At 36.9% G+C, this 25,201-nt stretch overlaps 2 protein-coding genes across 9 annotated transcripts in view; one reads left to right on the forward strand and one right to left on the reverse strand.

Moving 5' to 3' along the window:
- The window catches only part of DLG2 (discs large MAGUK scaffold protein 2), a 2,044,900-nt gene extending 2,030,290 nt beyond the window's left edge, over window positions 1-14,610 (reverse strand). The window contains exon 1 of one of the 8 annotated variants that reach the window (XM_049713435.1): window positions 13,560-14,610. In XM_049713435.1, the coding sequence (XP_049569392.1) occupies window positions 13,560-13,578 (19 nt within the window). In that variant the 5' untranslated portion in view covers window positions 13,579-14,610. The remainder of the gene's footprint in view (window positions 1-13,559) is intronic. The other 7 variants (XM_049713436.1, XM_033431831.2, XM_033431832.2 and 4 more) reach the window with 7 other exon arrangements.
- An 875-nt stretch (window positions 14,611-15,485) lies between these two features.
- On the forward strand, window positions 15,486-23,665 carry TMEM126B (transmembrane protein 126B). Its single transcript, XM_033431854.2, has 5 exons — window positions 15,486-15,619; window positions 18,086-18,207; window positions 19,266-19,459; window positions 20,520-20,631; window positions 21,239-23,665. The coding sequence occupies exons 1-5, from the start codon at window positions 15,539-15,541 to the stop codon at window positions 21,420-21,422; spliced, it is 693 nt and encodes a 230-aa protein (XP_033287745.1). The 5' UTR covers window positions 15,486-15,538; the 3' UTR covers window positions 21,423-23,665.
- Window positions 23,666-25,201: the final 1,536 nt, after the last annotated feature.

Raw genomic sequence — 25,201 nt, forward strand, 5'->3', positions numbered from 1 at the left:
TGTTTTATAAAATTATGTTTGGAAAGCTTCTGAAGAAAATGGCAACAAAGTTCAGACCAGAGTCTTAAATATTACATTGATAATTTTCCTTTTTATGATTATATATATATCTTATTTGTTCTCTCTGTTTGAGGATTTCTTATCCGAGGAACTAACAATATACAAACTTTTCATTTATAAGGCACATTATGAACAGGGTTTCTTATGGGTATCATTTGGGATGAAAGACGACTGGAATTATCATTGGTTTTCCACAATTTCATCCTTTGCCCAGATTCTGTCATGAGTAAGAGTTTTACTTAGAGTCAATGTCACTTCCTTCAAAAGTCTCTTTTGATATTCCTGGCACTTCTCCATCTGACCAGAGCTCTTCTGTTACCTTATATTTTCAAATCATATGATGGATATTCATCAAAATTTCCATGCTTTGAGATTCATTCTTTTTTCTTCCAGCTTTACTGAGGTATGATTAACAAATAAAAATTGTATATGTTTAAGGTGTACAAGAGGAAGTTTTGATAATACGTATATATTGTGAAGTGATTATCCACAATCATTACTACAAAGAATTGTCTTTGAATTTTAAAAGCCTTTCCCCCTTCAAATCTACCACTTTCACAAATTAAATACCAATTATGATAACAATTCATATTTATTGAGTACTTTATTTCATATCTTTCTCCCAAACCTCCCAACTCTTCTCCCCCACAGCCATTCTCAGCTGATTATCACGCTATTTTATGGAAAATCATAAGAGAACTTCCACAAGCTCCTAACATAACATATACTGAGTTATTTGTAACTGCACCCCTATACTCTGCCTTCCCTCCTGTTACTATGGATAAAATATTTGTGTTTCTCTCTAAGGCCAACTCCTCTACTTGAGCACCTGAGCCTAGTCTCTTTTGCCTACTCGAGGACATTGCTTCATCATCAACTGTTTTCCTCTCCATTCAATCACTCCCTTCAGCATACAAATCAACTGTATTATCAGTGATTTTTAAAAACTTTCCTTTATGCCTCATTCCTCTCCAACTAACTATAGTCCCCATTTCTCTGTTCCCCTCTAGAGCGAAACTCCTTTAAATTTCCCTTCATTCTTTCTTGAGACTACCCTAATCAAACTTTTCTTTCCAGTAATTCCACTAAAACTGCTCTTGTCAAGGTTACCTATTATCTCCATCCTACTAAATCCAGTGGTCAATTCTCAGTCATCTCACTTGACCCAACAGCAACATTTGATACTGTTGCACTCCTGAAACATTTTCTTCACTAGGCTTCCAAGCAGTGAATGCTGGTAAACGTTTAACAAACCAGTTCTCCAGGTAAAAAAGAAAATGTCAAACTTTAACTTGTCAAAACTGAACTCCAGATCTTATCCACCACCCCAATCTGCTTCCCCTGCAATGTTCTCCATCTCTCATCCTTCCAGCTATTCAGGCCAGAAATCGCTGGAGTCGTCATTCATTCTTCTTCTCTAGCTCTCTCTCTACATCGAATCTGTCAATAAATCCTGTTGGCTCTAACATCAAAGTACATACAGAATCCCATCACTTCTCACCACCTCCAGTGCTACTACCCTGGTCCAGACCATCATCTATCACCTGCATTAATGAAATAACCTCTTACAAGTCTACATGATGTCACTTTTTCCCTCCTACAGTCTTTTCTAAACACAGCAGCCAGGAAGATGTTTTTAAGTCAGAAGTCAGATAGGATCACTCCTCAACTCAAACCCTCCAGTGACTCCCCATCTCACTCAACAAAAGCCTAGCTCTTTAATTTCAGCTTTTACACCTCTCCTTTTGCTCAGTCTACTCCAACCACAGTGGTCTCTGCTCTTTCTCAAATACATCAAGAACCCTCCTACCACAGGGACTCTACACTTGCCTTTCTGCCTAGACATTCTTCCTTCAAATATCCATGAAGCTTACTACTTCACTTCTTTCATATCTCTGCTCATGTCACCTTATCAATGAGGCCTTCTCTCATGCTCCTATATAATATAGCTTACTCCCTTAAAAGAAGGGAGAATTTCAATAAGCAGTAATGAATGGAGAAGGACATTGTGTAATTAGTTCTTTTTTTACCTAAGAAGGATAGAAATATAAAAATGAATATGGATGCACAGGAACTGTCTCCAATTTTAAAATAAGACATATATTAACAAAAGATGGTGTTATAAACATATGCTAGTACATGTGTATAAACCTTTAATTTTTAAAAATGCTTTCAAACTTTACCTGATATATTTTTAACAACTCTTTGAATCAGGGACAAATATTTGAATCCCCATTTTGTCAACAATTAAACAATCAGCTGTTTCCCTGAAAAGAGAGTGGCTTACTATACCTGAGCCTCTAATGCATTCCTAACCACTAATGTAAATAATCAACAATGTCATAATTATAGTACACCTCTCTCAGTTCTCATATGTATCTTTGGGCGCTAGTTATCTGATTATCTATAGTGCTTCAAGCTTTAGCCTTTCTCATTCTTTCATTTGTTAAACAGATAATTTTTAAAAGTCTAAGTACCAGGCATCTTTTCTTTTTTCTTTACAATTCTTTTTCCTCTGTGAAAAAGATATAATTTTATAGGTACTCCACTTATTCTGAGATTTTTTTTCCTGTGAATGGCAATTCCCAAAAATGTATCAATAGCATTCCCATAATCACATCAACAAATATAATTTGCTATGTAAGGGGACTTTCACTAATTCATTCAACATATATTTATTGAGTGACTGCCCAGGGAAGACACTGTATTGATTCAAAGCAGCTAGATGTTCTCTAAACCAGCAGAGCTTATTATGCCTCTCATCTCTGTATGAGAAAAATCTGACACATAAAACAAGATGGTAGAATATAAGAAAAACCAAATGGTTAAATACGGTCAAGTCTATCTTAGACAACTTAGGCTTTTGCATGCCAGCATCTAATGCTGGAATTCTGGCTGCCCTTTTACGCTTCTTTTGATTATTAATAATGATCACTACATAGTGTCAACTCCATTTCTGATTAAATTCTTATTTCTGATTAATGAAAGCTTGAATTCAAAGGTAATCTAAAACTAGATACCTATACAAAGATGATAAATTAAGCAAAAAAAAAAAAAAAATGACAAGTATCTTGTTATACAAGTCAAAGATCCCTAGCCAGATGTTGACTACTTGAATAAAGTGGAAAGTTGAGATAATCATCCAAGTAAGTCAGGACGAATACTTTAATTGATGTTCAAATTAAACCAGGTATAAGTGGAGATTTTTTTCACCTGAATTGCCAGTACAATGGCCTCAATTTTCCTATTTTCTTTGTTAAAGGAAATCTGTATTCATATGACTCCTGAGTCTATTGAAGGGATGAAACTAAATTTGTAATACCTGAAGGCACGTACAGGAGGAAATAGGAGGGAAATCTTTTTTTTTTAATTTCCCCTTAGTTTTTAATTTTTAATTAATTTTTTGGCTGTGCCATGTGGCACGTGGGATCTTAGTTTCCTGACCAGGGATCGAATCCCCACCCCCTGCATTGTAAGTGTGGAGTCTTAACCACTGGACTGCCAGGGAAGTCCGGAAATCATTTTTTTAAATAAAAAATTTTTGCATGAAATATGCAATCCAAAGGATATAGTGAATGTTACATAACTGGAATTATAAGTAATCATGTGTCTGTTAATCAAGCTTCAACTCTTTTGTATTTGGTTTAAGAATAGCATTACTAAAAAGTTACAAATAATTTGGGACAGGTGATTTAAATTTGAAACAGTAAACGGCAATACTGCTAACAAATGAAATTTTAGAAAGAGGGAAAGGATAACATAAAATTATTTGCCACAACTAAAAATAAAAGGAAGAATTATAGAACATGTGATGGTATTGTTCAGAAAACCAAGATCAAAGTGTAATAGAGGAAAGGGTAAACTAAATACACAAATCATTTAGAATAATAAAATTCCTTTAAATAAATTTATGTAACATTTTCAGTTTAGAAAGAACTTTCACGTGCATTATCTGATCTGATTCCCACCACTGAGAAGTCATATTGCCTATTTCACATGAAACTGAAATTCATAGTGGCTTGTCCAATCACAGAACTACTGAATAACAGATTTGGAGCTTAATCCTAAAGCTTTTGATTTCAAGTATAGTGTTTTCTCCACAGTACCACCCTTAATGCTCCAGAAACAGAGTTGAGCATATTTCTATGGAAAAAAAATAAAACTTGACCAATCAGACATAATTTTATCACTGAATTTTAGAATCTAGGGTTATATGTTGAAACTCTTATTTTTACATGTGTTTATTACTATAAAAATTATATTTATAACATATAAATTAAAATGGTCCTACCTTTAAAACCTGATAGAGATAAAAAGTTCTTTGATTCATTAATCAAATATTTATCTTACTATGCTCTAGACACTGGGAACTCAACACTGAACAAGATAAATATTCTACCATCTTAGGGATTTCTTTTGTCTGAAAGTAAAGATAATTAAATAGAAAATTTAAACAAAGTAAAAGATTAAAATAGAGTGGTGTCATGCTATGATGAGGTACCAGGGGTCATGAGAACAGAGAAGTAAATTGATACCATACAGACCATGCTATGTTTGGCCTTATACTGAAGGAGGACTAACAAGCCATGGAAGATTTTTTAATAAAGATGAGCATGACCATTTTTTAAAGTTTTAGAAAGATCATCCTAACTACGGTGTGATATATATCAATTGAAAGAAACAAAAATGATTAGAGTTTTTCCCTCTCTCATGCCATTTCAAATGAATATATGCAACATTGAACAGTTTTTGATTATTTACAATATAAGACATTATGACTAGCAAATAAAAATATTTTATTAGGAAGTACTTATATGTGCTTAATTCTTATCATTGACATTATTGTTCTTGTTATTTTGTAAATTAAGATATTCATATGAAAATAATAAAATGATGAATGCCAACAGAAAAGTTATCCTCGTACCAGGTCTTTAAAAAGAAGCTTTTTTAATATTAAAATATACAGTTCAAGGTGATACAACAAAGGTGTCATTTTATTACTAATAAAATTAGCTGGCCTTTTTTGAGCAATGCTAAGCATTCTGCAGAGATCACCTTATATAATTTTCACAAGAACCCCAAGAAATACTACTATACACATTTTGCAAATGAGGAAACAAACTGAGAGAAATGAAATAACTTGCCCAAGGCTACACAACCAGTGTTGGAACCAGGGTATAAACCATGGTCTATCTGGCACCAAAGCCCATACTTTTAAGTATTATGCCATACTGAAACGTAACTTATTGGGAAAGGATCAGTGTTTCTTTTTTCTTTAATTGTCCTTAGCAATTATACTACACTTCCAGCCCGCCGCCTCCCCAAAAAATTTTTTAAATATACTTCAACAAACACCTGTTGATAAGGCTACTTCCCCTACTGACACAAAAAGATATTAATATGAAATGGTGAATTTATATTACTACCTTTCAGATAAGTCATGCTTTCAGAATTTCTACAGAATTCTTGAAGAGAACAATGGGAAAAGTAGAAGGTTAAATAGTAATAAATAGAAAGAAAGAAGATAGTAAATTGCATCTTCAGCTGAATACTGAAATATGCCTTATTCCAGTTGTAACAAACTAGAAAAAGAAAATGAAAAAATAGGTAAAACTTGGGATTTAAATTGTGGGGAAAATGTATGGCCAGATTTAAAGCAGATCTAAAGACTGCAATCATTTTGTAAATATTGGATGGTTTACAGATTACTTTAGCAACATTGAAAGAGAAGAAATACTCATAAGAAACATTATTCTATTCTAAAAAAAAAAGCAGTGTGGCATTTCTTTTCTGTAACCAGATGTGTACTTGCCACATCTGGGTAGGCTAACTCCAGAAGCTGACCAGGAAGCTGGACCCAGACAACTGATGGAAGGAGAACAACTTTCCTCTGAACACAACTTTCCTCTTCCTCGGACCAAAAAAAAAGAAAGAAGGAAAGAAAGTATTCTGATAAGCATTTGTATAGCACTTTCCTATTCCCAAAATAATTTCCACATGGGCTAGATATTTTTCTTTGTCTCAATAATCCTAAGAGTTGAGTATTATTAGTGTAGTCATGTCTTAAGATGAGGAATTTGAAGCTCAGTCTGTTGATCTTCTTTAGATAACTTATTCAGCTAATGGTAAAGATAGGATTCCGTCCCAGGACTCTCCTCCACTGCACCATGATGCCATTCATTTGTTCAAAGAATACCTTACTCATACAGTAGAAAGAACATTGGATGAGCTTCCTGTCCTAATTCTATCACTAACTTTATAAAAGTGAAGTTAATATATATTATCTTATTTGATGGGGAAAAGAAATAACATATATGGGGGGGAGTATTAAACCCCTTTTAGAAAAGGAAACTGAGGTTCAGAAAGATGATATGAGTTTCACAAGGTCACCTGGTGGCATTATCATAAGAAGGCATGTGAAGTACCTGTGCTAGGCTGGCACTTTGAGATGTTAATTTCTTCTCTCCCTAAATGTTCCCATTTCCTTTCTTCTCATTCAAGCTGGTAACTGGTTTTGTACTTTATTGCCTCAGGGGAGGTATGTACCAGGACAGAAAACCGAGGGGATTTTAAAGTTATCCCAGTGTTGCTTTCCAAAAGCCTAAACCCTCCAAATAAAAGAAATGTTTGTTTCAGAGATGAAAGAGAGATTCTCAGGTACATGCAGAGAGGGGGACATCTCCTAGCCCCTCCCCAGTCTAGAAAGAGATTTTCTCAGTTGAAAAATAAGAGTTTTTGGGTCCCAAGGCAGCAGGTATCTAGGCTCTGTTTCCTGGCAGCATTGCCTGAAAGGCCAAAAGACCCCAGAGAGGAAAAGCACCATTATGCAGCTACGCAAACAGAAATGCAGAAATTCTGGGGAAAAAACATTTAAATACATGTCTTAGAAGCAGCAGTTGTTGCCAGACCAGAAAGAACCATCTAGACACAACAACTCATGCCTCAGGGGTAAACTGTTGTATATAGATGATCAATGACCAGAGTATACGCCCATTCCAGATAGAACCCTACCATAACCCCACGGAAGTAGGAAAAAACTCAAAAAGGATTGGAGTGATTCTGCCCACAACTTAGTAATTAAGAGTCAAAAATAAAGTTGAACTATAGAAAATAAATGGTTATTTCTTACACACCTAAATTTATAGACTGAGCGTCCAGCTCAGTGATTATCAGATCTTGTCCCTTCTCCTAGAAGCCAGGTCTTCTGACTACTGGTCTAGGTTTTTCCCACAATATCACTGCTATTGAGGATTATAGGGACATGATGCAAAGAAATGAACATGACACGATGTTAATCCCAACATACACAGTGAAATTGCCTGTGTCCGTATCTGTCTCCCTAATAAATTTTAAGCATCATAAAAGCAGACACCGAATATCATTTGCCACTGTAAAACATGCACCTAGCACAGTGCCTGGTACATAGCAGGCACTCAATAAATCTTTGTTGAATGGATAAATGATGGAATAAATAAATAGAAGGAAAGCTATTTCCTTAAATACACACCCAAATTTACCTTTTAAAATAATTTATAGTTTATTACCTATAAGGTATTTTAAATAGTACAGAACCTAACAGGTTTATTTCAAGTCTCACCACACTTTCAATGATAAAGATGTCACAACTCTCCAAAATGATAGGCCCCCTACAGAAGCCTCAGAGTCTTACTCTAACAGAATTAGGGCCCCAATGGCTGGCAAGATGTGTCATCAGCAGCAATGGGATACATAATCTTACTCATAATCTTTGAAAGATTTAACTTAATTCATTTTCACAGGATTTTCTACTTTATATCATTTCCTCTTGATTTTAAATCCTAAAACAAATGAGGTCAGGAGAATTGTTTCATAATAGAGGCCATTTGGCCATAATTCTTGAAATAGCTTTGAAAAACTCACTAAAAACTGAATCTATGCAGAAAGCTTACTACTTGGAATTTGGAATGACTGACTGGACAGAAGAGACTGGGTAAAACTCATGATCCTTTGCTGACAAAGCAACCTACATTGAGGATACAGAGCCCTCGTGCCTTGACTGCTACAAACTCCTGAGCAGGAATTATAGCTGGGGTACAAGTGCTCTTGCTCCAGTTAAAAATAAAAAATAAAAAGATTTTATACATCTCAGCATTATACTCAAAAATATTCTATCATCACTGACATGGTTACACAATAAATATTAAGAAATAAAAGCATATAATGAGTATATAATTAAGAAAGAAGAGCATTCTTATAGTTTACTGAATGTATTGTTATAAAAGAGTGACGGATTAATTGATTGATTGGCAAAGGCATAAATGAATTGAATGTCTTAATTTGATGTTTTAAAAATCCAATATTTTGTGTACATCTTCTCACTGACTAGACTCTTCCACCCAAAGATGTAACCAATCATAGGCCTAAAGGAAAGATCAAATATTCTATCATGAATGGAGCACTTGGGCAGTTTCCCAAAAACCTAACAGTTCAAATATTTTATGGTGTCAATTCATTAGCATATCATTTGCAACATTCCCAATACATAAAAACTGTAAAATAAATTCAATTTACAGATAATTTTAACACTATGCCTATTGCTTGCTTCATAACATACTCCTAATCAGTAGTTGAATACAGAGTATTCTTCTATTTCTCTCTTCGGAATGTTCTCTCTTTATGCCTCCTGATTGATGAGTATTTTCCAACAGCAAGGATCTGTGGCTTGATGTAGAGAACAAACATATGGACACCAAGGGGGGAAAGTGGCGGGGGTCGGGGGGGGCGGTGGTGGTGTGATGAATTGGGAGATTGGGATTGACGTGTATACACTAATATGTATAAAATAGATAACTAATAAGAAACTGCTGTATCTAAAAATAAATTAAATTAAATTAAAAATTAAAAACAAAAGAATCTGTGGTGTCATGATTTTTAACAATTCTCTCAACCAAGGTCAAGATGTCCCTTTTGAGGGATTTTAAATCTAAAAAAATCTTTAGTAAGTTATCTTACTTTGACTTACAGAAATTACAAAAGTTTGAAACCTGCCTTTTCCCATCTGTCTCTGGGGCTTAACTCTTTTGAGTTCTACTGGCTCAGAAAAAGAAAAAGCATATAAAGTTTTTTGAAATTGAAAAAGCATCTGTATGTAATCCTGGTACGGCAAACGCAAAAGTTCAAACAAAAACTTGGTGAAGTACATACAGAAGGGATAAAATAGCTACTCAGGTGTAATCAATAAATTTAGGTACCTATTTTCCCCTTTAGAGAACCTGAAAAAAATTTAGTAATTGAAGAAAAGCTAGAGATAGAGAGTATGCTCTGATGCTTAGATAATGAAAGGCAAATATAAACTAGTGAGATCCTACGAAAAAGAAGTTAAGCCACAAAGTGCAGGAAATAGATAATGAAAGAAATTTTTAAATGAGGAAAAATTAAACATAAGAGTTATAAGTTCCCTTCCAGAGAGTGGGGAAAAAAGAAAAACAGAAATGACACTTTTATGAAGTATACAGTCAACCAAAAGGAAAGAGTGTAAACCCAGGAAACAACAATCTCAATTTCACAAATGTCCATAAGATACATGGCAATATCATGTCTTGGGATTCTAATCACACAACATTCTTCAACTTCCTTTAAAAAGAACAATGTCAAAACATGTGAATTATGAAAATAATAGTGTTTAAGTTTCAGTACATGGTATACATACTCTATTATATGGCTAAAAACAGTTGCAACAGAAGAATTCAAAGGAAATAAAGTGTCATGTAAATTAATAACATCAGATAGACTTCTATACCAATTTAAAAGAAGAGCAGAATAGGACAATTTTTTAAAAACACAAATGAAATAAGCATCAACCTCAAAGTATTAAAAGCATTGATTTTTTCACATATTTAATGACAATAAAGAGAAAAAACTGCTCAATAAAGAAACTGCAATGTACTAAAAAATTCTGTTGAAGTATATTTTATCACTAAAACAGCAACTTTCTGCAAAAACCACAGGGGAGAACACAACTATCATTAACTTTAATTTCTTGCATTAATCCAAGATGAAATCAGATCAATTCACAAGTCTGTTGAAATAGCCCCTTACTACACATCATGACCTTGCATCATAACAGAGAATGCTGATACAACTTATCTTGGACTGGCCCTGAATTTTCAGAATTTAAAACAGCTCAAAGATATCATAAATGCTCAGTTGGGAGCAAATCAAGTTACAACTGAAGAAAAGAGAATCCTGAATGAAAAGCGACTGTTGGGAAAAAAATATCTCTGAAGAAGAAATGATGAGTGTTCTGTTGATAAAACAGATCTATAAAAATGTGAAGAGAGTGAGGTAGAAGAGGTAGGAAGTAATGTCATAAAGCAAAATAGCACTGAATATAGCAGTTTTGGCTTACCTAAGAACAATCAAGATAGCACCTAAAAATGTACTTAGGGACTTTCCCGGTGGTCAAGTGGTTACAACTCTGTGCTTCCACTGCAGCGGGCCCGGGTTCCATCTCTATTCAGGAAACTAAGATTCTGCACGCCGCGAAGTGCAGCAAAAAAAAAAAAAAATGTACTTAGATGTCACACCCATTCCCACTTCCTACCATGCTTGCGTGTTACCAATCAGAGAAACTACTCTCTACTTTTACAATAACATACAAAATATATAACAAGTGAGAAATATGTCTTATGAAAATTTCTTATTATAATAAGAATATATTCAACAATGAATAAACACTTGGCTCTATGAGGATAGTTATTGTTTAAAATTACATAAAGCCTAGCTTCCATCCTATCTACCACATGCAACAATGAAGAAAGAAAAAAGAGGGACTTCCCTGTTAGCACAGTGGTTAAGAATCCGCCTGCCAATGTAGGGGACACAGGTTCAAGCCCTGGTCTGGGAAGATACCACATGCCATGGAGCAACTAAGCCCGTACACCACAACTACTGAGCCTGCGCTCTAGAGCCCGTGAGCAACAACTACTGAGCTCACGAGCCACAACTACGGAAGCCTGCGAGCCTAGAGGCCACGCTCCGCCACAAGAGAAGCCACCACAATGAGAAGCCCGTGCACCGCAACGAAGAGTACCCCCCGCTCGCCGCAACTAGAGAAAGCCCACGCGCAGCAACGAAGACCCAACGCAGCCAAAAATAACTGAATAAATTTTTAAAAAAATACAAAAGAGGGCTTCCCTGGTAGCACAGTGCTTTAGAGTCCGCCTGCCAATGCAGGGGACGCGGGTTCATGCCCCGGTCCGGGAAGATCCCATATGACGCGGAGCGGCTGGGCCCATGAGCCATGGCCGCTGAGCCTGCGCGTCCGGAGCCTGTGCTCCGCAACGGGAGAGGCCACAACAGTGAGAGACCCACGTACCACAAAAAAAAAAAAAAAAAAAAAAAAAATACAAAAGAAGCAGCACAAATATTAAAAAGAAAGAAAGAGAAAAGATTCAGGATGATAGAGGACTGTGCTCTCTGCAGAATAAATCTAGGTTATACTTCAAAGTATTTGTTTTACTTATAGAAACAGTACAGACAGTAAGCTTAGCTAATTAAAAATATAATGTACATGTCATAACTTGTTTGGTTAGTTGTCTATAATATTTTAAAATATATATCTTAATACTAACAGTTTTAAGAGATTTTTTAAAAGATAAGCTGTTTCTCTAGATTAGTTCATGAAGTAAATTACATAATGCATATACTTTAGTAATATCCAAATATGTACTTGTTAATTAGAACTTTGTACTTTGCTAATTAGAACTTGTTGATTCCTTAAAAAATTTGACCCACTACAATCAATCCACTGGTAAAGAATAACAGAAGAGGAAGGAGGGAGGGAGGAAAGAAGAGGAAGGAAGGAAGCAGGGAAGGAAAGAAATTATTTCTCATAAAGTATGGTTTTCAATAATGTATCGGCAATTTTTGTAACTTTCTTTAAAGGTAGGAACTTTTGTAAAAATCTCAGTCTGTTGGGTTTAGAAATCTTAAGTTCACCCTGCTTAGTTAAGATATCTAGAACATCAATGCCTTTCCTCCTCCTCCTTCCCAGATACCTTTTTAACCCTCTCTTTCTCTCTCCCTTTCCTCTCTCCCTTCCCTCTCTTCCTCTTCTCTGTCTCTGTCTCATACATACACACACACACACACACACACCCCCCCAATGTGTTTAATTCAATTACTAGTTTAAAATAAGTCCAAAAGGGACACTAACTAGAGCACAATAAATGGTAGAAAGAATAAAAATACACCTCAAGCTAAATAAGTCAAAGAGACGTATCCTTTATTGGCTACATTCCCCCAAATCATTCTTGTTCCAAATAAACCAATTGTGTCAGGTCTGGACAGGTGTAGCTCCAAAATCTCAAGGAGAGTTTACTTCTCTCAGTGATATTATGGAGGAGAGCAGGAGAAGGAAACAAGCCCAGTCTTAAATTCCAGCATACAAAGGGACATTTCTAGGTGTTTCAGAGGTTTTGTATATCATTGTCCTTCTCTACAGACAGCAGCTGGATAAAGAATCTCACTGATTATAAGTTTCCTCAATACACCTTCCAAATCCACAGGTAGGATTAAACATCATGCAGAGCTAGGTTGCACCTTAACCTTCACACTAAGCTTTAGTTTCAGACTGTAGCAACTCACATAAATGGTCAACATTTGGATCTATACTAGTCCACTACAGTAGAGTTCAAGGGTATTGGTACACATTTTAGTTTAAAACTCTTTTAAAAACTCCTTTATAGTTGATCTGGTCTTCTATAAAATGTCAAAAAACAAAAAACACCAGCTTCTCTAGGATCCTTAGGTGAACAGGGCTCACCTGGGGTAGATCTAGGCTAAAGTGAATCCCAAGGTGTGACCTATAATAAACTATACTTCAGGAACCTTCCAGAGCTTGATCAGTGGGGGTGGGGAGTGGGGTATTTACCTCACTTGCAGAATTTGCCAATCATGTTACTGGATAATGTATACATCTGGAAAAGCACAACAGTTACCAAAGCGGTGCTTTATCACAAAAGTGAAGTTTCCACTAGAGTAAACCCAAACATGAAAGCTATTTTTAATAAAAGATAAATAATAAATCTATAATTGCATTCACTACAAACAACTTTATCTTTTACAACTATGTAATTTGCTTGATAAATATTAAATCCATGAGGAAGAGCTGCACTGTACAGGTTTCTTTTTTAAAGACTGTGTAAAAGTAACCTTTAACAAGCTAAGAAAGCAAGCTAAAGAAAATCCCAAATCTGTGGTATCAAATTTACGCTGATTACAAATGGTGATTTATACCACCTGATTTAGGAAACCATAAATGTCTATAATACAATACAACAGTCCTACTTGGTTTTCATTTAGTAAAATAATATTACTGAATGATGTACCACAGAAAAGACATCATTACAACAACTACATCCCAAGCAAAATTCTACTCTCAAATGGACTACAATTTAAACTGCAAATAGCAGAACCAAGAAAAAGGAGAAACATATATAGAAAGCCTCATAGCCCACCTTTCTTCTTGACTGGCATTCTTGGGTCTTTCCACTGACACAGGATTCAAGATCTCTTTTCAGGTCTCAACTTGATCCACCTGGATGGAGGCCAAGGGCCAGGTAACTGTTGCAAACCACTTCACTGTTTGAAATCCAGGCTGTCTTCTCTTTCAAATAAAGAAAAAATGATGTATTTTTTCCACCAACTTTGACAGTGCCCACGGAGTTTAAAGAAAAATAGCTTTTGAGTTTTTCAATGTTTATAAAACATTTATTCTGTTTAAAAAGAAAATTATTGTAAGCATAGAAAACATTATTAAAACTCCTCTTCAGGCAGCAGCATTTTTGGAGTTCGATGACTAACTCAATTAAGGCACAAACCAAATTTACACAGCTGTCTCATTACTCAATACATGATCAAATTCAAAGATGAACTGGTTGATGATAAAAACCCTCAATTCTTTAGAGAAAAATTTAAAACCCTCACCCCCCAAAAATACTTTTAAAAACCTCTTTGACTCTAGTCTCTAAAAAGGTGGGTGAGTTTGGACAGTTTTCTGGGGCAGAACAGACTGAAAGGCCCCTTTCTATTCACTGGACCAGAAGTTCCGGATCTCACCCCCTCAGTAAGACAGGATCCAGCTTGCTGTCACTTTCATTTTTTTTCTTCTGTGCTCTCCAAGCCCCTCAGGCTTGATCCTTAATGCCCCCTCTGATTCTGATCCTCCCACGTATTAACCGAGAGGATTGAAAAGAAGGAAAGCAATCCCCTGGCATGGAGACATTAAAGTGACAGTGCTACTCAATGGGCACTTGATGCAGGATGAGTTGGCGAAGATTTCTTCACACTGGAGTCATTCACATCATGCCGTCTCTTCGCATCCAAGCAGCTCCCTATCCGTCGAGGAAAAACACTGAGACTCTTCGAGACAAGTCAAACCTTCCCCCAAAGGTGTTTTCTGAGACGCTGTAGTAGTATTAGGCATGTGAGCATAAGCTGTGCAAACAGTTCGCGGTTTCCTAAATGAGAGAGTTCGGCCGCTTGGCTTCCACATCCACCCTTTTTCCCTCAGTCTCTCTCCAAACTACCCACCTTCCTTTTGCAGAAAAAACAAATCTCTCTGCTACCGCCGGCCACCCCTGCCCACACCCCGTTCTTATATAGAAGAGCACAGAAATGTCCTGCACCCTCCACGCGATGAAGTGTTTCCTCAGGCAGGAGAAACAGCAGCACTAGAAATTATATAACTCTCGATTTTGGCTTCTCTAAGACATGGAGACTGGAGGGTCGGGGGGTGCTGGTCTGGGAGATACTGCTGGGCACTGAACGCGCACAAAAGAGCGCCAGGCGTCCTCGCTGGGCTCCCCAACCCGAAACACCGGCTGGTAAGGGGGTCTTCTCGGGGAGGTGGGGGGCAAAATTCTCTCCAGTCTCTTTCCAAGCGAGGATAAAGGATAGAATATGAGGGGACTAAAGACTGAGAAGGGGAGTCTGACGGCTGTGAGGGGAGGAGGCTAGTCGGGGCTGCTCTGGCAGCCGGTTGGGGGCTCTAGGGAGGAGGTGCCCGAGAAGCCGGAGCCTTAACACACGGGCCATGCCAGAGGGGCAAGCACCCTGAAGGAATGAAAGGGGCTGGGCAGCTCGGCCCCAGCTAACGGAGGTGCCCTGAGGAGAGGAAAACGCGCAGCGACATCCCTGCGCTCGGACCGCCCCACGTTCCCCTCAGGAGGCGAGAAGAGGGAGCTACGATAACAAATTAAAGAGAAGGGAATACGGGCCTGGCAGGGGGGCGGGCCCATGGGAGTCTGGACCTCCTGGAAGCCAATGAGCGGCTCCCGTTTCTGGACGCCGGGCCCAATCACAGCCAGGATGTAGGGCGCGGCTTTTGACTGGGTCGGGGCGGGCCAGGGATGAGGGCTAGAGGCGTGAGCCCGCACCACTTCCCGCCCCGGGAGTTCTGGGTCCCCGCCCACCACTAGTCACGTGAGTCGCCAAAATGGCGGCGCTCGGGCGTGAGGCTGGAGCCGACAGGAGGGCTGCAGGTGTGGTGCCGGTGGGAGTTGGGGAAGCGTCCAAGGTAGGCGGAAACCCAGGGTGGTAGGGGCGGTGATTTCTGCAGCCTCAGGTGCTGCCGCACTCTTCTGAAATGATGCGCGTAAAAGGCATTTGAAGTCTAAAGAGAACAGCTCCCAAGTCCATGCAGGGCGCAATTAAATCCCTGGTTGCTATGAAAAGAGGTGGGGAGAAAGTAGGAAACCTAAAGGTTAGTCCTGATTGATGTAGCCTGTTTTCTCTTCACTCGGGACGTTTGCATTTTAAATTTCCTGCCATTTTGTCCTGACCTCTGCCTGGGTTATGGGTTCTGAGGAGATGACTACATCTTGCTTATTCGGGGGGCTTTCAAATACCAGGTGAATGTCTGAGCAAATGATGAGTGAATGTTAAATAAAATTCTGAAGGTCAAGTGAAATAATACAAATAAAAGCACTACAAAACCATAAAATATTACTGGTATAATCGTGGTGCCCAGTTGAGTGGCCTTGAACTAGTTACTCTTTAGATAAAATGTTAGTTATAGAGAAATTTTTACATTTCAGTACTTGTAAAAATTCTGTCAGGAAGTTATCAGTATATTTCTCTGCTTTAATAACTGCCTTACAAAAACTATGCAGTCAATAAATATTTGCTGTCCTGTTTCAGTATTTTAGGATCATAATCCTGGATATCTGTGTTTCCTATATATTGAGGTGTAGATGAGGTAGGAGGTTGATACAAGGGATTGCCTGAAAGTTTTCTTTGTGAGGAATAAGGCACTTCAGTGAATTAGATGACAGCAAAACGAAAAGTTTTCCCAAGTTTCTGGTTAATTGTCATGTTACTGACATCTGCCTTCATGTACACCAGAGGGATTAGATATAGAATCTCCCTTATATATTGCTATCTTGTCTTTTCCATTTGCCATTTAGATGTCAGAGAGAGGCAAAAGATTCAATCTAGTCTTTGAAAAATTGTAATTTATAAAATATTTTACTTTTTTTTTCTGTCCTCAGATATTTTAAAGAAAAAGATAGAACTGGCTTGAGTAAGTTCTTCAATGATGCAGGGAAAGAAACTCGTCCATTATTACTCATTGTTTGATACCATATGAAGATTCAAAAGAGTCTGTACCTTCAGGATGTTGATACCATGGATGAATTGGCCTTTCATTAGTTAGGGTTAGGGTTGGAACATATCACTTATTCAGGAAATGAATATTACAGTGATGTTCAACATGTGTCCATTGACTACCAGCATCAGAATCACTTGGTGTTATTAAAATGCAGATTTCTAGACTTTACTCCTGTTGAATCCAGATATCTCAATAGGGAGCTCAAGAGACTGCATTTCAGATAAACTCGTGATTCCTGTGCACATGAAAAGTTGAGAATCTTACTAAGTCTCTTTTATGTCTTTTATGCTTAACCCTTTCCGATTCTCTTGCCCAGGACTCCTAAAATTTGAGACTTATTAGTCTATGCCCTTGACCATAAATGTTGTTAAAATGGAGAATCATATAAATTGTGAAAGGCACAGATTTAATCTATTCATTGGCTAATCTGGAATCCCATAATGCCAGTATGGCAAAAGATGTAACAAATATTAAGACGTTTCACAGAAATCTGAGAGTCTTACCCAGAGCAAAATATTCAGAAGGGATCCTTTCTGAGGGTCCAGTTTTGTTTTGTTTTTTTCAACTACTGGTTTCTGTTAAGATGCTACTGGCCAAACCTCATGGTCCCTTGACATTAGCAACTGTCTATTCATACATCACACTTGGGACACAGGAACTTTCCAACCCTGGAGCCCAGTGCCATAGGTCCAGGCTCCCTGATATACTGCATAGCAATTTCCAGCAAAGGCCCTACTTCTGCCCCAGTAGGGATCTGGATATATACACCTTATATAATCCAAGGTAACCATGATCCACTGCCTCTTCCTAGGCTGGAATGTGTCCCTTTTTCTGATGTTCTCTCTCGATATTCTCCAAGGCAATCCCTGTTCTCTCCTACCTCTCCAGGAAAGTCAACATAATCTCCAAAAGCTCAGGCTTTCATGAGACAGAGGATAAAGACAGTGGTCAACAAGTAGCTACTGTTTACTTTCAGCTCTGAAAAAGCTAGAGCATGGAGAACTACAAAGGGCCTGGCTACCTTCAGGGAAAACTGTAAAGAAAACAAAAAATATCTCAGTAAATTATCCTTCTACAACAAGTCCTCAGGCAAGTCAGCCTCTCTGAACCTTGTTGTCTCATCCATAAAGGTAGAGATGACCATTATCCAACCAATTTCTCAAAGTTGTTATGTGAATCAAAAAGCCATCATCTAACAGATAATAAGAGCTCACTAAATAGTGACTGAATCATTAACAAAGTGTGTGAAAGCAGATGACAGTACTTGACACTTTTACTAGAGTCTAAATGTTTTTTAATCTGAATCTGTAGAATTTATAAGATTTAATATTAACATCATTAGCTATTATGGTTCTGGATTTTTGTGTTTTTCAGGACATCAAGATGCCAACATACATATATGGTCAGTCCAGTCCTTCTCTAGGAGATGCAAAACTCAGAAAACCAATGGTCATCGAAATCATAGAAAAAAAATTTGAATATCTTAGAAAAGAAAAGTAAGAAACTCACCTAGACTGAAAGTCAATAACTATTTGCAGATCTTCTGTATTGCCATTGTTTCTAGGTATCTAAGATCCTGTTAACTTTATGGAGTTGGTTATAAAGAAAGCTTATTTTAAAAAAAGAACTGGAGGGAAACATAAGCAGATGAAAATAGTGGTTTGTTGGAATACTGAGACTGGATAATTTCTTTTCTCTCTTGAAATTGTTTTGTTTCTAAAATTGTTGAAATGTTATTTGTGCAATAAACATATTTTAATTAAAAGTAATTAGGAGAACACCATTTTGAGGGTTACTTATATTAATTATCAATTGTAATTAATTTCAGTTTAGAATTTATTACCTCAGTAACAGTGCTGAGCTCAGCAAAAGGGAATACAGATTCCATGATGTACATATAGTCTCACATTACTTTTAGGTTAATAGAGCTCAAGAATAAAATCAAAGGACGTTGATCTTAGACTTTAAACATTTCTGGATTTAGGTATGAGTCAGAAAAACTAGATCTTTCAAATTTCTTTGGATGAAGTTTTGGAAATCCTAGACAAATTATTTTAAATATCTGGACTACTTAAGAAATAGTTATTTTCTAGAAGGCCTAACCAAATGTAAAAAACTTTTTTCAAATGACCTTAAGCAAATTAATTCTTTTAGTAGAAAGAACAATATTCTTGGATTTAGATAGTTCATAAAATTTGGCTACATTGGAACATATTCATATTTATTTGTGGCCAAAATTTATTCTCTCTTTAAAAGAGCTCCATCTTAGAACCACTCTATTCTCAGGAAGATAATTATATTGTTCTCTCATTAGAATGCAAGTTCTATGAGGGGTGGAATTTCTTTTCTTTTTTTTTCTTTTTTTTTTTCCACCTTATTCACTGCCCCACCCTCAGCACAAAGAAAATACCTTTCTTTGTATAGTATTGAGCATAGTAAATGCTCAAGAAAAATTTGATGTTGAGTAAATATGTAATAACAAACCCAGGAAAGGATATATCTATTAGAAGAATATTATGTTGAACTTAATTCTTCACTTTGTTTTTCCAATTAGGACTTTAAATATATATGGAACAGTGACCTTTGGAACAACAGCTGGTTTCTCTGGAATATTGGCAAACTTAATTTTCAGACATTGCTTCAAGGTTAAACATGATGCTTTGAAGACATATGCATCATTGACTACACTTCCATTTTTGTCTACCATAGTTTCTTATGAGCTTCTTGTAAGACATGCTTTGTATTCAGGTAAATTTAAATTCATTAACATATAATGTGTTTATATCTAAGTAAAATTACTCATTAACATATACTGTTGCTACTGCTGATAATAGTCCCTTACATTTGTGTATTTCTTTACCACTAACAAAGTACCTTCACATATATTGTCCTATTTCATCCCCACAACAATCCTCCTAATCAGCCAGGGCAAGTAGTATTGTGTCTTTTCTTTACAGGTAAGAAACTAAGCTGAGACATGTTCAAGTACACTAAGAAGCAGCATGATATACTGGGAAAAAAGGAGGCTTTGGTATACTACATATTTCACTTAAGTTTTGTGACACTGGGCAAGTCATTTAATCTCTGAGACTCAGTTGTCTTATCTATGAATTAGGACTAATAGTACTTACCTCACAGGATTGTTTTAAGAATTAAGATACTGTGTGTTGAATGTCTAACATAGTATCTGGCATATTATGGGCTTCTAATGTTATTTCCTACCTCCTCCCCTTACCTTAAGTTTCACAACTAGTAATTGATGGAACCTCTGACCCCTGTTCATCAGGTCCCTGCTTAAATACCTTTTCCCCAGGGAAAGCTCTGATTCCCTCAGGTTAAGTTTCTAGATACATTCTCTATTCATTTTACCTTCAAAGCATATGCACACTTAAGATTATTTCTTTAAATATTTGTCTAATGTATTTCCTTCTTAGTAAACGGACCTGAAGGTCAGAGATTGGATCTCTTCTGTGTAATACTGTATCCCTAGCACATGCCTGACACATAGACAATATAAATGTACTACCCTAGAATCCAGATATCTGGTCTGCTAGTTTAATATACTTCACTATGAAATTACTTCTTCAACAGCCATATAAGTAAGAGGTAACTTATCTTTATGTGAAGTATAATAAAAGCATTTTTTAAATGTGATACATTTAGTCTATTAGACTGAATTTCTAATACTCTTTCTACTATTTTGCTATGCTTGAGGACAATGCAAATAACTATTGTATGAGGACCCAAGACTCTTAATAGTTCTTATCCTGAGTTTTAAAAGGAGATCAAATTTACTTTTGTTTTCCAGGTAATATAAGCCGGGAAAATTGTGTTCTGAGAAGTTCACTGATTGGCATAGTGTGTGGTGTTTTATATCCCATTGCTTTAGCTTTTTCTAAAAATGGACGTCTGGCAGTCAAGTAAGTCCATCTTTTTGTTCCGTTTCTTCCTTTCTTTCCTTTTTTTTTTTTAAATTTATTTATTTAATTTATTTATTTTTGGCTGCTTGGAGGTTTTCTCTAGTTGAGGCAAGCAGGGGCTACTCTTGGTTGCGGTGTGCGTATGGGCTTCTCATTGCGGTGGCTTCTCTTGTTGCAGAGCACTGGCTCTAGGCACACAGGCTTCAGTAGTTGTGGCACGCAGGCTCAGCAGTTGTGGCTCGTGGGCTCCAGAGCGCAGGCTCAGTAGTTGTGGTGCACGAGCTTGGTTGCTCCACAACATGTGGGACCTTCCAGGACCAGGGCTTGAACCTGTGTCCCCTGCATTGGCAGGTGGATTCTTAACCACTGCGCCACTAGGGAATCCCCCCTTTTTTTTTTTAATGTTAATAAATTCTCCTTATTCTTTAGCTGCCAATGACACATTTTCATCAAAATATCATAGTTTCATATTTCAAATAGCTAATTTTAACCTTTTTTGCTATCTACATGAAAGATCTAGAATAGAAATGATCAGTTTAGGAGACATCAACAAATTTTTTATAGAATTTACTTCCAGAGGAAGTAATTAATCCTTTTTCGTTTTTAGGTATCATACTGTTCCACTGCCACCAAAAGGAAGGGTTTTACGTTATTGGCTGCTGCTTTGTCAAACAGAGGTAAAAGCAATGTTGATTCCTCTTATACTTCAGACAGCCCTTGGAATATATCATGGTCAACAGCATTATGCAATATTTGAAAGTACACTTGAGAAAACTGTACATGAAGATTAACCAAAGAATGAATGGATACTAAATCAGTATAATGGACTTTTTTATGATGAGGACTTAGGCACTGCTGAAAGAGTTAAAAGTAATTCTGGATAGACAATTTGTTTCTTTTCCTTTTGCCTTGTGTATAGCAGGTGCTCAATAAATATTCAGTAATTAAATAAATATAGGTTTCGTCTCTGTTTTGTCATTGTATGTGGAAATGGATTTGAGGCCTCAAGGTCTGATCATTTATGTATTATGTCTGATTCATTTATGTATGTATTCATTCACAAACATTTATTGAGCACCTGCTAGGTCTCAGACATTGTGTTACATATAGTAAGAAATCATCCTTATCCAGAAAGAACTCACAATTAGAAATGTGAACACATAGCATGAGAGGGTTTGAGAGATATACACATAATTCTTTGGGCACACTGAGGGTGTGGCTGTTAACTACTTGTGCAGAAGGGAAAGCTATGGGGAGAAAGTGACATTTGTCCTAGATTTTGAAAGGGAAGTTGAAAGTTCACAAGAAAGCAATATAGAAATAACATAACAGCCCATTCCTCTACTCTAAACTCGAATTCAGTACACTTCAGTACACTTACTAGCTCTTATCATTGACAAATTACCTTCACTGTGCTATTTAAAGAACATTTATTGAGTGCATTAATATAGGCACCAGGGGTACGAAAATTCAGTCACTGCCCTCAAGAAGCATAAAATCTAAAGAAAGAGATCACAGCATGCTTCTTTAAGTCTGCTAGAGCATTCTTGAGCTACATGTTTAGTTAGGGAAATAGGAGAGGAAATGAATGCTGTCTGATGAAAAGAATAAGACACAGAATGGAACCCCGTAACTCATTCTCCTTGTCTTAATCACATTCATCTTGAGATTTAAAGATTTGGTCATCTGAGGCCCCAAGCAACACAAAACAGAAATGGAAGTCTTAACGAGGTGCTTTACAGCATCATATATAACAAAATGAAATACACACACTCTTTTACTAATAAAAAAAAAATGGTTAGTAAGCCGTCCAGCTTTGTATTCTCAGAATAATTCATGATACTTGAAACTCTGAGGAAAGGGCAGGCAATTGGGGGAAGAGAGGAAACCAAGTCAAATAGATAACAAGATCAATGGTATTAATATTAACTCTTAAACAATTATTATTATACAATTATACAAGTACATGAATACCTTCTTATTGTGAGATATACAAATGATCCAGAAGTATATAGAGCGTGACTTGAAAGTTCCCCTTCACTCCCACTCCATCCTATTTCTACTCCATTCTCCAGAGGCAACCATCATCAAGTTAGCACATCTTTTTCCTTGTAGTATTCTTTTGTAACTTACATATTTTTTTAATAAATGGTATTATCCATACATATACTGGAAATTAATTTTCCCTTCAATATATGTCTTGGAGATCTTTCCGACTCATTATGTGTAGGTCTAACATGTTCTTTTTGGTGACTGAAAAACATTCTTGGTGATTCTAGTATTCACATAGGTGATCCTTCCAATACCCTGGTCTCTCTATCCTACCACTTATTCCCATGGTCATACTTTAGACCTGTGCTGTCCAATATAGTAGTCATTAGCCATGTGTGGCTCCTGAGCATTTGAAATGTGAGTAGTCTAAATTGAGATATGTAGTAAGTATAAAATACACATTAAGTTTTAAAGATTTACTATGTAAAAAAGAATATAAAACATCTCAATAACCTTTTGATTACATGTTGAAATGTTACTCTTGGATATATTGGATTAAATAAAATACATTAAAATTAATTTTACCTGCTTTTTTTAAATCTGGCTACTATGAAATTTTAAGTTATATACACAGCATATATTTTTATTGGACTGTGTTGCCCTAGACCTTGTCATTATCAATAAATTGAAATTCTTCACATTCTCAATTGTAAAATCCCATATTCTGATCACTACCTCCTGTCCTTCCTGTTTATTCCTTCTCATACTGCAATCCGGCATTACTTCAGCTCTATCAGAATCTATAATCCATCAATCCCACTACCTTTTCACTGTCTCTCACCCCCCTCACATCCTTACCATCTCCAGCTTCAGTCACATCAATCTTTTTAAAGTTTGCCAATATCAAGAAAAAAAAAAACATAAAAATGAATCTAGCTAAGGTTGATTTTGAAATAAAGATATTTGCCTCGTTTTGTGAATTTTCTGTTCATTTCTTTGGCGCATTTGATTTGTAGATCAAATAAATTCTCTATAAATTCTGGGTATTTTGTTTCTTCATATGCTGAGATAGTAATCTGAGAAATACAGCAAGGTTGATTTAGGTTCACCTCCCTTGCCACCTGAAAGCAGGAGAGATCTGTATCTTACTCCATGACTTCAATTTGCCTTTTGTACAACAGAAAAAGCAGGGAACTCTACCAGTGTTTTCCACTGGCTTTGGAAGCAGTACTTGCCAAAGTGGCTGTAAGAGGCCTGAAAGGAGAAATTAGGGAAAACTTGATCTGGCCCTGAGCCCAAAGGTGAAGCTAGGTGAACCAGAGTGAAGAAAGGCAGCAAGTCACTAGAGGCAAGATAGTTCAGAGGTGTGAAGTACAGCCTGGAGCTCCACTATCAAAGTTCAAATCCTGGCCTTACTACTTACCAACGGGATAACTTTGAACAAGCTATTTCACCACTCTGCACCTCACTTTCCTCATCTGTAAACTGAGAAATAAAGATTGTACTTACCTCGAAGTGTTGTCAGCACTAAATGAGTTAATACATGTAAATCAAAACAGTGGCCAACTCACAGGGAGTCTGTATATGTTACTGCCATTACAAACAACCCAATCAAAAAATGGGCAGAAGACCTGAATAGACACTTCTCCAAAGAAGATACACAGATTGCCAAAAAACACATGAAAGGATGCTCAACATCACTAATCATTAGAGAAATACAAATCAAAACTACAATGAGGTATCACCTCACACCGGTCAGAATGGCCAGAAAGTCTACAAACAATAAATGCTGGAGAGGGTGTGGAGAAAAGGGAACCCTCCTTCACTGTTGGTGGGAATGTAAATTGATAGAGCCACTGTGGAGAACAGTATGGAGGTTCCTTAAAAAACTAAAAATAGAGCTACCATATGACCCAGCAATCCCACTACTGGTCAAATACTCTGAGAAAACCATAATTCAAAAACAGTCATGTACCAAAATGTTCATTGCAGTACTATTTACAAAAGCCAGGACATGGTAGCAACCTAAGTGTCCATTGACAGATGAACGGATAAAGAAGATGTGGCACATATATACAATGGAATATTACTCAGCCATAAAAAGAGACAAAATTGAGTTATTTACAGTGAGGTGGATGGACCTAGAGTGTGTCATACAGAATGAAGTAAGTTGGAAGGAGAAAAACAAATACTGTACACTAACACATATATATGGAATCTAAAAAAAATAAAGTAAAATGGTTCTGAAGAACCTAGGGGCAGGACAGGAATAAAGGTGCAGATGTGGAGAGTGGACTTGAGGACACGGGGAGGGGGAGGGGTGGGCTGGGACCAGGTGAAAGAGTGGCATGGACATATATACACTACCAAATGTAGAATGGATGGCTGGTGGGAAGCAGCTGCATAGCACAGGGAGATCAGCTCAGTGCCTTGTGACCACCTAGAGGGGTGGGAAAGGGAGGGTGAGAGGGAGACACAAGAGACAGGGGCTATGGGGATATGTGTATACGTATGACTGATTCACTTTGTTATACAGCAGAAGCTAATGCACCATGGTAGAGCAATAATACTCCAATAA

Source organism: Orcinus orca, chromosome 8, assembly GCF_937001465.1.
Source record: "Orcinus orca chromosome 8, mOrcOrc1.1, whole genome shotgun sequence".
Taxonomy (NCBI): domain Eukaryota; kingdom Metazoa; phylum Chordata; class Mammalia; order Artiodactyla; family Delphinidae; genus Orcinus; species Orcinus orca.